At 35.6% G+C, this 12,521-nt stretch overlaps 1 protein-coding gene across 1 annotated transcript in view; it reads right to left on the reverse strand.

Annotated features, from left to right (window-relative positions):
• Positions 1 to 12,521, reverse strand: part of LOC137403701 (NFX1-type zinc finger-containing protein 1-like) — a 65,680-nt gene that overhangs the window by 36,232 nt on the left and 16,927 nt on the right. Inside the window, exons 3-9 of the mRNA XM_068089714.1 lie at positions 10,391 to 10,581; positions 7,241 to 7,462; positions 7,035 to 7,146; positions 6,142 to 6,284; positions 4,140 to 4,298; positions 3,877 to 4,011; positions 1,787 to 1,933 (exon numbers count right to left, since the gene is read on the reverse strand). Coding sequence (XP_067945815.1) covers positions 1,787 to 1,933; positions 3,877 to 4,011; positions 4,140 to 4,298; positions 6,142 to 6,284; positions 7,035 to 7,146; positions 7,241 to 7,462; positions 10,391 to 10,581 — 1,109 coding nt within the window. The remainder of the gene's footprint in view (positions 1 to 1,786; positions 1,934 to 3,876; positions 4,012 to 4,139; positions 4,299 to 6,141; positions 6,285 to 7,034; positions 7,147 to 7,240; positions 7,463 to 10,390; positions 10,582 to 12,521) is intronic.

Raw genomic sequence — 12,521 nt, forward strand, 5'->3', positions numbered from 1 at the left:
AGAGGGATAGAGAGAGATACTATATCAAGGTTAAAAAAGAACTAACGCAGGATTTTAGTAGATTTTATCAACAATTATTAGTATTTTTCTATCATTTGAGATTGCTTTTGATGTTTGAGATGATCTAACTGCCAGGATGTTTTTAGATTGAATCCGACAAAAATTCATTTGAAATTAGGATGCTCGGATTGAAGTGAAAGTGAAATTATGACATCTCTATTATTGGTCTTTGCAAAAAAAGACCGACTAAATGGAGACGCTTAATGATGCAACTTGAATGAAATAGCCTATACCAAAACAAGAGAGAGAGAGAGAGAGAGGGAGATGTGCCTTCACATCTCTCTCTATCCCAATGTGAAGGCACATCGGGAGATAGAGAGGGAGAGAGAGAGAGAGAGAGAGAGAGAGAGAGAGAGAGAGTGAGAGAGAGAGAGAGAAAGGGAAAGAGAGGGAGAGGGGAGGAGGAGAGAGAGAGAGGGAGAAGGAGAGGGAGAGAGAGGGAGAGAGAGAGAGGGAGAGAGAGAGAAAGGGAAAGAGAGGGAGAGGGGAGGGAGGGAGAGAGAGAGGGAAGGAGAGGAGAGAGAGGGAGAGAGAGAGAGGGAGAGAGAGAGGGAGACAGAGAGGGAGACAGAGAGGGAGGGAGAGAGAGAAAGTGAGAGAGAGAGGGAGAGAGAGGGAGAGAGAGAGAGGGAGAGAGAGGGAGAGGGAGAGAGAGGGAGAGAGAGGGAGAGAGAGGAAGAGAGAGGGGAGAGAGAGGGAGGGCGAGAGGGAGAGGGAGGCAGCCTCGCAAGTAGTAAGTTCATATTTGGCACTTTTTTAGCATTTTAACAGCAATCAAGTTTTATCTTTTCCAATTTTTTCTAATGATTTATTTCAAAAATAGGTTAAAAAACAATTGCAAATCATATAGAATACTAATACCTTCTAATTAAACCTGCTAAAATCTCGTATGAGTTCATCTTCAACCCTTTCGCGACAGCATTAAATTCTAACCGAACGACTATTCTGCCTAAATTAATTCAAATGGATTTTCGAAAAACCGATATGCCGCTAGTATTTAAGCAATATTTCGAGAATAAAAGCAGATATCGTTTTAGTGTAAAGTGCATCTTAATCAAAAAAAATTTTTTTACAAAACAAGTATAAAATTGTTTAGCAAACCTCGCTCTCGTAATTTTTTTGACGCTTTCTTTGCGTTGAACTAATGCGGTGTGATTCTTGTTGTCATGACGATAACGATCTGGTTTTGCCGTTTTAAAAAATAATTATAAATAGAAATGTTGAGCCAACAATTTTTCTAATGTTTGCACGTGATTAGCAACAAAGTTGTTTTGTTGGAGATAAAATTTGATTAGTCTAGCTAATGTGTAGGCTTTGTAATGAAAAAAAAAGTGAAACATTATTGAAAAGCCTATACACTGGCTTACGGTCTGTATTTACATGTATATTACTGCAAACTGTTTGAATTGTTAAACCAAAAAGTTTTTTATTGGTTGCATGTGATTAGCAACAAGTTTGTTTCATAGGAGACAAAAATTGATTAGTCTAGCTAATGTGTGGGCTTCATAATAAAAAGAAAAGTGAATTGATAATGATATTGATGATAGTGATATTGATAAGCCGATACATCGGCTTACGGTCTATACTTAAATTACAGCGAAAGCCGATATATCGGCTCGAGGTAGCGAAAGAGTTAAGTGCACAGATTTACTTATATTCGGTATTTTTAGCTGCAAGTTTATAATCTTCAAAACTAGATGCTTCAACTGCAGAAGGAAAGGCTTACCTGTGCACGAGTGTTCACAATGAGGAAGAGACCTTGGGCAAGGCTCTGTACATTGATATCTTTCATGTTTCCAATCCTTGCTGTGACATTTCATTTTGCAAATGTGGCCACATTTTAGTACAGTCATGCATTCAAGCTCACAACCACCTGCGATACATGTCAAAACAAAGGTCATACATTTATTGTGTCGTAGATAAACAAAGATGCATTATTATTATATGAAAAAGCTGTGCAAACAAATCATCTAGGCATTCTACTATAACAACAAACATATTGCTGGTTACATTTCATTAGCAACTATGTTTACCAAATGCGAACATTTGAAAGATGACAGTCAAAAACTGAAAGCACAAAGGCTGAACTAGACCAACTAGTCATTAACAGACTAAGCAATTACAGTGAAACATGGATAACTCACCCTCGGATATAGCGAACACATGGTTAACTCGACTGGATTTGCTTGGTCCGTTCCCACGCAATGATAAATGGCTCTATATAACTCGAACTCAACACTGTTAATTCGAACTGTTTTTTGCCGAACGGCTACCAAAACGGTTGCTATCGCTTTAGAAAATCACTTTATTTCAAGCCATAGAGGTAAACCTCAACTTTTCGTAATTCATAAGCGTCGTTACTACCTCCATCGGCAAAATATTTTTGTCAACGACTGTTCTAAAGGTTTGGTGAAATTTGATTTATACGTACTACTATATGATGAATAGCACGGGCTAGCCGGGTCACGGGCGCAAGGATTTTCGCCACGCACATACAAAACAAAAACAGCATGTTGTTTTTGTTTTGTATTTGCGTGGCGAAAATCCTTGAGTGCGTGACCCGGCTAGCCCGTGATGAATAGTTTTCCGACGTGGATTTCGAGTTTAATCAACGTCGGAATGTTGAATGTTTAAAACGTCTTAAAAATTGTAATTAAACGTATACGTTGTCTTAGCTAAAAAAACTATTCATCGTTTGACCTAAACACAGAATACGTGTGTACATTCAATAAGTATCCATTCAAAAAACGTTAGTGATATACAATGTACCATTAAACCTCGTAAAACTTTTAATTGAACTGCCTCGGAGTGTTGCTCTTAACGAATGCCAGGTAGAGTAAGGTAATCTTTGGATAAACTTCAAGAAAAATCGGCAAAATTGATCGTGGGTAAAACGCTCAAAAGAAAAAGATGTCTTTTCTTTTGAGCATTTCAGCAACGATCAAGTTTTGTCAATGTCAATCTAAAAAACGTCCTGGCAATAACATCACCTCAAACAACAAACCAATCTCAAGTGATAGAAAAATCTCTATACTTTTTGATAAAAAACATTTTAAACTTTACATTAGAAGCATTTAATTTGAAACAAGCCATTTGTGCTTTTGATTTATATTATAGTTTGTATATGTTCATGTATCTACTAATAAATAAGTAAATACATGGACTTGTGACAGTGCTCTGATAACTTGAACACTCTGATAATTCGAACACTTTTGCTCGGTCCATTGAAGTTTGAGTTATCCGAGTTTCACTGTATATTGAAGATGAAGTGGAATCACAGAATGAAAGTGAAGACGGTCACCGTGGAGACCGCAACAACGAATACAAGACTAAATTACTCTTGTACGCAGCTCATAAAAAAATTTACAAATTAAAACACAAACACCAGCCTAAGTAACTTTGACTATACGCATTGCAAGTTATTTATTGATAACCATAGACTTGCTATCATTATCAAAGTTTATATTATTTTACCTCAATAAATATTCCTAGACTTGAGTAGACGAGAGATGTTGTAAGAAGTATGATTGCATATGATATCAATATTAACATTATTTGTTGCTGTTCAATGTTGAGTTTTTTACCTATTATCACGAACTATGACCATTTTTTGCTATTTATGAGCGACGACTCATGCTGCCATTAGAATAGTAATATGATTCCCTCATTAATCTGCTAATCACTGACTATGTTTGATGGCTAACTTCCAAGCCATTTGCTAATAACATATGTGACCTAACACATTCCTTTCAGAGTTATAAACATCTAGATTGTTTCGTAGAAGTCTAACTTGTCTATATAAGTGAATAAAAGCACCTGTGGGAGCTTGTTGTCGAAAGTCTCCAGGCTTTTTAATGAATGCAGGATTTTTGTGTATTTGGCATCTAAGAATCAGACTTGTGTCAAGCTCTTCGACACTCGTTGCTTTCTCTACAATCTTTCTCCATAGAGCTATTAAATCAATAAACAGGTTATATTACTACACAAAATCAATAGAGCACAACTTAACTATCTCTGAATTTTAATTGGTCTGTTGATGTGTTAGTACAGGTGACACTCTGATCAAAGTATTCACTTACCAGATCCTCTGCTTAGCATGTCAAAGTTTCCAAACACATACATCCCGTACTGAGCTCGTGACATGGCAACACAAACTCTGTTCTCTATTTTCACAAAGCCAAGGTTTCCTTCCGGATTACTTCTCACAAGGGAGATAATCACTATCTTGTTCTCTTCACCTTAAGAACAAATTATTACTCAAAACTGAACCTCAGTGATATATATATAATATATACATAATATATATAACATATATAATATATACATGTAATATATATAATATATATATATATATGTATATATATATATATATATATATATATGTACAAAATACATTCCTTACAAAAGTGGATAGAGTAACATTATCTCTCCTGGTAATTAAACAAGCAGATACACAAAGTGCATAATAGATAGCCGATATATCAAGGTATGTGATAGACCACTTCAGCAATTATATTTCTATATTGGCCTTGAACAATTTAAAAACCTTTTTTTGTCAAAAAAACTATTATTTTATAGTTCAATAAAAATGGAAACGCTTTGTAATTTCAAAGAATTCGGTAGGCATTTCAAAATTTCACTTTTCAAGTTAAACAAACCTATATAAGAACTTGAAATACAACTAACCACTAAGTTATAGTGATTGTATATGTAAAGCCTGAAGTGTTATCTGCACCACAAGTAATATCTGGACCACAAGTGATATTTGCACCACGGGTGGCATCTGCACCCCAAGTGATATCTGGACCACAAGTTATATTTGCACCATGAGTGGTATCTGCACCACAAGTGATGTTTACACCACAAGTGATATCTGCACTACAAGTGATATCTGCACCACAAGAGATATCTGCCCCACAAGTGATATCTGCATCACAAGTGATATCTGCACCACCAATGTTTTTTGCACCACAAGGAATATCTGCACCAAAAGTGATATCTGCAACACAAGCGATATCTGGACCACAAGTGATATCTGCACCACAAGTGATATTTGAACCACAAGTGATATCTGCACCACAAGTGATATCTGCACCACAAGTGATATCTGCACCCCAAATGATATCTGCACTACAAGTGATATCTGCACCACAAGAGATATCTGCCCCACAAGTGATATCTGCATCACAAGTGATATCTGCACCACCAATGTTTTTTGCACCACAAGTAATATCTGCACCAAAAGTGATATCTGCAACACAAGCGATATCTGGACCACAAGTGATATCTGCATCACAAGTGATATCTGCACCACAAGTGATATCTGCATTACAAGCATTTCAAGAGTGCCTGAACACTAATATGAGTTCAAACTAGTGCTGGGCACGGGTAATAAAACTCGTTGAACTCGCGGGTTTATCTTCTTTCAAGTCTTGGGTAATAGAGATTTTGAGCCTTTCGATCTTACGGGTTCCGGTTTTGGTACACGAATCCGTCGAGTAGAGGGGACAAAAACTCGGTCTATTGCGCCCTGCGCTCTCAGCACTGTGTAACAACTCGCCTGTTAACGCTGCGAGCACAAATATCGGTAGATAGAAAATAATAACTTGAATAGAATTACAATGGCATAGTAAATTTTAAGTTATGTCTGACGTTTGAATATTTTAGACATAAAACCCGTATTAACAAACCCAATACTTAAAAAACCTGCTGGCCAAGAAGTACTCATGCCCAGCGCTAGATCACACTATAATAATCTTTGGTGTTATTTGGACAGCGAAATCTACTTTATAAAAAGTAGAGCATAAATTGGAACCCAAATGGGAACCCTCCGTGTAGTGAATTTTACCACGGTGTTGACATATTTTCGCTTAGGCATAATAGTTTCTTAGGCATAACATCATTCAACATTCATGAAAACACAACTTACAACTAAAGATGAATATGTGTACATTACACTGACTCTAAAAATACATGAATGGCAACCAATTGATTTGAGAAGTGGGCAGATGAAAAAACCAAATGAAGCCAAATGCAAAAAAAGAACAGAAAACACTTTAAAGTCAGTGCTAAGGAAAATACCTTGAAAGTTATCAACTGAAGTAATTTTGACTCCTTCGAACTGAGATCTAGGCATGTACTGCTGGAGGAGCAGGAGTTGTCCTGTATACATAGTGATAATGGTTATGTCATCAGGTTTGTAGCTCTCTTGCAGTAACAGGTATCTGTAGGAACATTGCAAGGAGAATTTGGGAAGTGATGGCTTTAAAATGAAAAATGGTATTGTCTGTTGAAGCAAGGCAGGACATAATCTTAGTTTAACCTGTAGAAGGCACATAAAATGCTAATATGAGTTAAAAATGAGGATGAAGTTTCATTCTTTTCAAATGTGAAGAGCTGCTCTTTATAATACTATTTCAATTAGCATCTAAATAGCAGAGTTTTGCAAAAATGATCTATATTCTGACATTTTTTAAACATCTCCACATCAATATATCTATAATAATATTACAAAATTTTCATGTCAAGTCTAGTCAGCTCATTTAATTTCAAATATTTCAAAAGGTTTTAAAAAAGCATTTTTCTGCAAATAATTTATAAAACTGGTAAATATTTGACTTGATAAGCTATAGATACTAGTTATATAGTTAACTGAAAAACCCAAACTAAATATTTAAAAAAATGGTATCAACCAGAAGAAATACATTGGTCAGCGCGTTTGGAACATCAAATGTTCATATTGTTATATTTATAACAATATGAACATTTGATGAATATCTCATATAACAATTATATATATCATACTGTTATAAGAGATATTGTTCATATCTATGTTCATATTATCTTACAAAACCATCAAAGAATAAAAAGGTTAAACAAAGATTTTGAGAACATAGTTTTTAAAGCGGAAACAGTAAAGTGGTGTTTGGCACTATTTGTTTGAAGTAGAAATATCTAGGAAATTATCAGAGTACCTGGTGAGCTCTGCAATCATCTGAGCCTCAAACTTATTTGACTTGCTCATTGTTCCCTCATCAGACACCTCTGGGTTGTTGTGGTTGAAAAAGAAGACGCTATTCTTCATGCCTGTAAAGTTACAGTTAACTTGGGTGATGGATAATGAATTTGACACTATTTAGTGAGTGGTCAACATATACTTATGTAATACAATATCTCTGACCTTCAACAGGGTCCCTGTCAAGCACTGACTGATGATCGTCAAGTCTGTCATAGATATGCCCTCTGATGTATTTAGAGATCTCTGGTCTCATTCTATGCTGGATGTTCAGCGTGCTTATTGGTAGACCGTTGTTTACCATTCTCTCAAAGAGTGACAGGTCCAGATGGTACTTGACAGCCAAGTCATAAACTGTAGGGCTAGGCTTGAGTTGCTTGTGATCACCTGACAGAAATAGAGAAGATAACTCAGACCTACATTATAAAAGATTCTATTTAAGTTAGATTAAGTTATAATTTAATACGATGACCGCTATTCATCTGCAAATTCTAGTTTGCTTTTATCATTAGAACATAAATTAGAAAAAAATTGCTTGGAATACTTTCACAGTTTGTCAGCAAAAATATATCAGATGAAGGTTTTCAGAACAATATCTTTGAAGAGAAACGAATTGAGTGTGATTTGACACTACAGCCATACCTCGACATACGATCACCTCAACATATGAGAAGATCAAGATATGTACAAGCAAAATTTCAAATATTTTACTGCTTTGAGGTACGAGAACCCTTAGAGAAATAAGCATATAAGCTGGTGTTTGATGGGCACTAAATGGCCAAGTATGCAAGAGACTGCTTTTGAAAACAGTTTTGGATTATGTTGAATTAGTATATAAGTCAACATAATTGTACATGTGCAGATAACTTCACACCATGGACCAAAGTTGAAGATGTTAAACAAGCTGATTATAGAAATGTTCTTAAAGAATAGAGAAAGCATAATATTATTATGCTTTATTAGTGATCTTGAGGTGTTGACTGATGTTCTAAAACAGAATTAAGGAGATTGACCCACTAGAAGCTGAGATATAGCCAGCCAAACACAGGTCTACCTAATAAAGAATCAGAGGAAAACCCTTCGAAAATCCCGAGAACTGTGACGTATGAAATCGACTTAATGATCATGTGCCGGAGTTGCGCACCCTTACCGCCGTTACGTATAATGATTGTTTTGGCTACGAGATGTGAAACGCTTCTCGTGATAGTAAATAATTTACAGACTAGCTCTGGTTTCTCAGAAAAATCAAGCAAACATTGCGTGGTAAAGGCATTTTCCCACAACCCCTCGCCATGATTTTTCAAAACAGAAGAGCAGATTTTGACTATTGTGCTTCAAAATTTAACTCGATCTCCACGGATATGCTCCGAAGATCCTCTGTTTAACGAACGGCGCGTGTATAGTCTATATGCGACATCCGCGATATGAAGTTTGTTTAGAATAAGAAATAGGAATGTGACTTTTTGTTCATTCATCATTTTTCTGAGATCTTTGAACTGAGATCTACTGCAGCACTGTATCAACCGAGAACTGTGTATCTACTGCAGCATTCAGTTGATTTTCATGATTATCGTCACTATTAACAGACTGTAAGTTCACTACAGCCATAATCTTAAAAAGAATAACTTGACCGTGCTGCTTTTGCTGTAAGAAAAGAAAACGATAACTTTTGATTTGATTTTTCTATTGATCTATTATCTTATCTATGATTACTTTTTATGATTAATATAATAATCATAATGCATATTATACAAAATAATAATATAACTGCGTATAGAATAAATGATGTAACTAATATAATTTGTAGAAAATTCCAAATGGTAACCGAAATTGATTTAATTGATTCCATTTATTAGCTATAGTTAAAAAAAATCTGAATAACGCTAAAGATGAGTCTGAATAGGGAAGCTAAGTGGGAGAACAACAAAACTGAGCTGAACTAGCAAGATAGCGAAATGTTGCAAAATAATAGATGCGTGTAATTATTTTATGCTAAAACTAATCTACACGTCAGAGGGACTGGTTCGAAATTCTCAGAGCAATGATTGTTAGGCCCAATTTGATTGTTCTATACTACCAGGGATTAAACCAATTAAAACGCCGTGATTGTTATAGGAGAGCGCATTAGTTGGCTTAATTGACCAATGGCACACAAGTCGATTTCATGCGTCATATATTGATGATTACCAAAACACTTATGTTTTTTGGTAGACCTATGTTTGGCTGGCTATATCTCAGCTTCTGGTTGGTCAATTTCCTTGATTCTTTTTTTAGAACATCAGTCAACACCTCAAAATAAATAATAAAGCATAATAATATTATGCTTTCTCTATTCTTTAAGAATTGCTATGTCACCCAGCAGGTACAGGATAAAGCAACAAACCATTGAACCAGCTAGTTAAGAGTGAAGTTACAAGAGGAACTGACCAATCAAAATGAGACATAGAGAGTCTTTGCTTAGAGGTCTGACAATGTGGGGTTCAACCATTTCTGCCGACTCTCCTACTACCATCTTTGCGCTCATAGATTCGTCATTAATAAAAAGTGACTTTTAAATCAATGTTAAATTGTCAGAACTGATAAAATGTAGTGTGGATTTTATTTTTGCGTTACAACAGTGGCTGTTCAAATGTGTTAACTTTCACGCAATCATAAAATTTTGATACGGCTAAAATGTTGGCCATATGGTGCTTAAACCCATGGCACTTACCTACATGTAGGTTTTTAAACTGACACTCTAACCAACTGATCTGATCAGCCAACTTTCAAAGCCTCAGAATGAAACAAGAGACCAAAAAGAGAATAAAGATTGTTTTTTTGACAGAGTGTGATAGCCGTAGCACACAGGCATTATCTAGCACACAGGCATTATCGGCTCCCTTTTAAAACTTACCCTTTATTTTAATGATCTTCGAGAGCACTAGCTGTCACGTATGCATATCAACAGTATATTTAGCCAATTATTATATCATTTTCCTTGTGCATTGAATAATGTCTTACCATAACTTATAAAATTTCCATCACTAGTTTGATTATGCTATCTTATGTAGCAACTGTTGCTGTCGTAGGCCAACCATATAATAGGCTGGTACTTTTTCTGAGATGGCAGAGTAGCATTTGGCAGCAACTGTGCCTGTTATATGCAAATATACACTAAACCACTTTACTCTCATGCGTTATTATTTCTGAGCGTGAAAAAGAGGGGGTGAGCTAGAGTGCCGTGAAAGACCAGGCAGTGTCTTTTACAAGACGTAGGCTGCACACAAGTCAAGGAAAATCAACTAGCCAATGAACGGAGTCGCGCAAGGAACTGACCAATCAAGATGAGGTGTTGGCATTTTTTGCTGAGAGCTGTGACAATGTGGGCTTCAAGTACTTCCGCAGCCTCTTCTACTATCACAATTTCTGGTCCAACTGCCTGAAGCACTTTTTGCAGCCTCGCAGCACCCGTCGTTGTCATGCCAATGACTTTTGCAGTTTTCAGAGCTTCAATTTCTTGTTGCATTCTGCAACAGTGCAGTAGAATGTTTTCACATTGATTAACCTCAAGTGAAAAAATGCAAGTGAAGGCACCATTCCCTCATATATCACAGTTAGTGGTATACAAATTTGAGAAGTGGCATTACCCCCTATACTTATGCATATATTGCCTACTTTTATCATATCTAATAAAACAATTGTTTAATTAGCCATACATATTTTTCTGTTTTTTAGGTTTATCAGACGGTTTTGAAGGTCAAGGTCATTCAAGAGGCATGATGAAAAGTGTTACAAGCACTACATTTTTACACTTCCCAAAGCGTAACAAAAAAGCTGACGGCTGCTTGCACAATGATGCTGGCGGAACGATCATAAGAGGGATTTATGTATTCTATGTATGTTTATTGTTTATCTATTTCTGTTACTTTATAAATTGCTCTATTTTTGTAATAAATATTTTTATCCCGAGAAGTACTGAAACCGTAAAAAGTAGAGGGATTACTCAAACCTTTTACAGCAGCAGGGTCAATCAGTACTGCTGCCTTCAACTGAGATCTTAGTAAATGTTTTAAGAAAGAGGGCACTGAAGGAGTTGTCACCTACTACCTCTAGCGGTGACTGCTCTGTAAAGGAAAAAATGCAAGCAAAGTATTTTAACCTACGCATTTATTTATATCCACGTCGCTATAATTATTGCGAAACAAGTTAAATATTTTAAAAATTACTATAGCAATTATGTTTAATTTTTCAATAATTTTGTTTTTAACTCTTTCACTGCTGTAGACACATTTATGCATTTTATATGGTCGACTGCCATAGACGCATTTTTGCGACTTTCCCAGCAATTGCGTAGTAACTTAATTTTATTATTAATTGACAACAAAACCAACGATCTTCAAGACTTTTATGGTATTGACAGTGTTGTTCGAAGATTTCTCTATAAAACTAGTCCAAAACAGCAAAGCAATTTTAGATTTTTGTTTAAAAATTTCCAATTCAAAAATGAACAATTTTTTGCATAAGGCTTGTAAGTACCGCCCGAGTTATAAAGCAAATAATTACTTATGTTGATGACATTATAGCCGATTCAGATTTAAACTTTCGTGATTAAACAGATAGTTAAAATAGCAGCACTGACTCTGATGGTGGTAAAAGTAATAGTTTTGTAAGAATAAGGAACACTGTAGATGATCGTTTTAGCTTCGTAGCGATCGTAGTTTCATGTCGTTTTATCATTGCACAAAGTATAGATACATTTAATTTTTAGCATAGCAGTGTGTTTTAAAATGTTGGCAAAATAAAATATATAACACAAACGATAGAGTCTGAAATTGAAAAAATATTGTATACATATCATGAAGCAATATTGGCAATTTTCGGTAAAATGGCTGGCAGTCGGCCGATAGCTAAATTTGTATATGGATGGCAGTAAAAGGATTAAGCTGTTTTAGCTATGAATTGAAAGACTTTCTTTTAAGAAACTTTAATCTATTTACCAACAAACCTGCTGAAAATCTATCAGCTAATCACAACAAAACTGCAGATGTAAAGTTCAAGATTCCTTAACAACTATTAAATTCATTGTCATTCAACGCTGCCTCCGTGATAGCATCTACCGAGTCAGTATTTTGTCAAAGGCGCTGAAACCTTTAGAAATAGTCAAAGCACAAAAAGGATTGCACTGCCAGAAATATAATTGTTTCAAGAATATAATCAACAAAGTTGGATCGCACTTGAATGCTAAGACAGAAAAACGTGTCGAAATGGTGTCGCTAGTTGCGTGATGTCTGTCTCTCTCGTTATTGATATCGGTTCAAGTTGCAGCATTACGTATCTCTATTCTGTCGACCTCTTTGCATAACTACACTTTAGCTTGAGCTGAGCCATTTTAACCACAATCATATTTTGTCAATTTTAATCTTGAAACATCCTGGCATTCAACTCGACTTTTTAAACAATAATACTG

The sequence above is a fragment of the Watersipora subatra genome, chromosome 9, assembly GCF_963576615.1.
Source record: "Watersipora subatra chromosome 9, tzWatSuba1.1, whole genome shotgun sequence".
NCBI classification, from domain to species: domain Eukaryota; kingdom Metazoa; phylum Bryozoa; class Gymnolaemata; order Cheilostomatida; family Watersiporidae; genus Watersipora; species Watersipora subatra.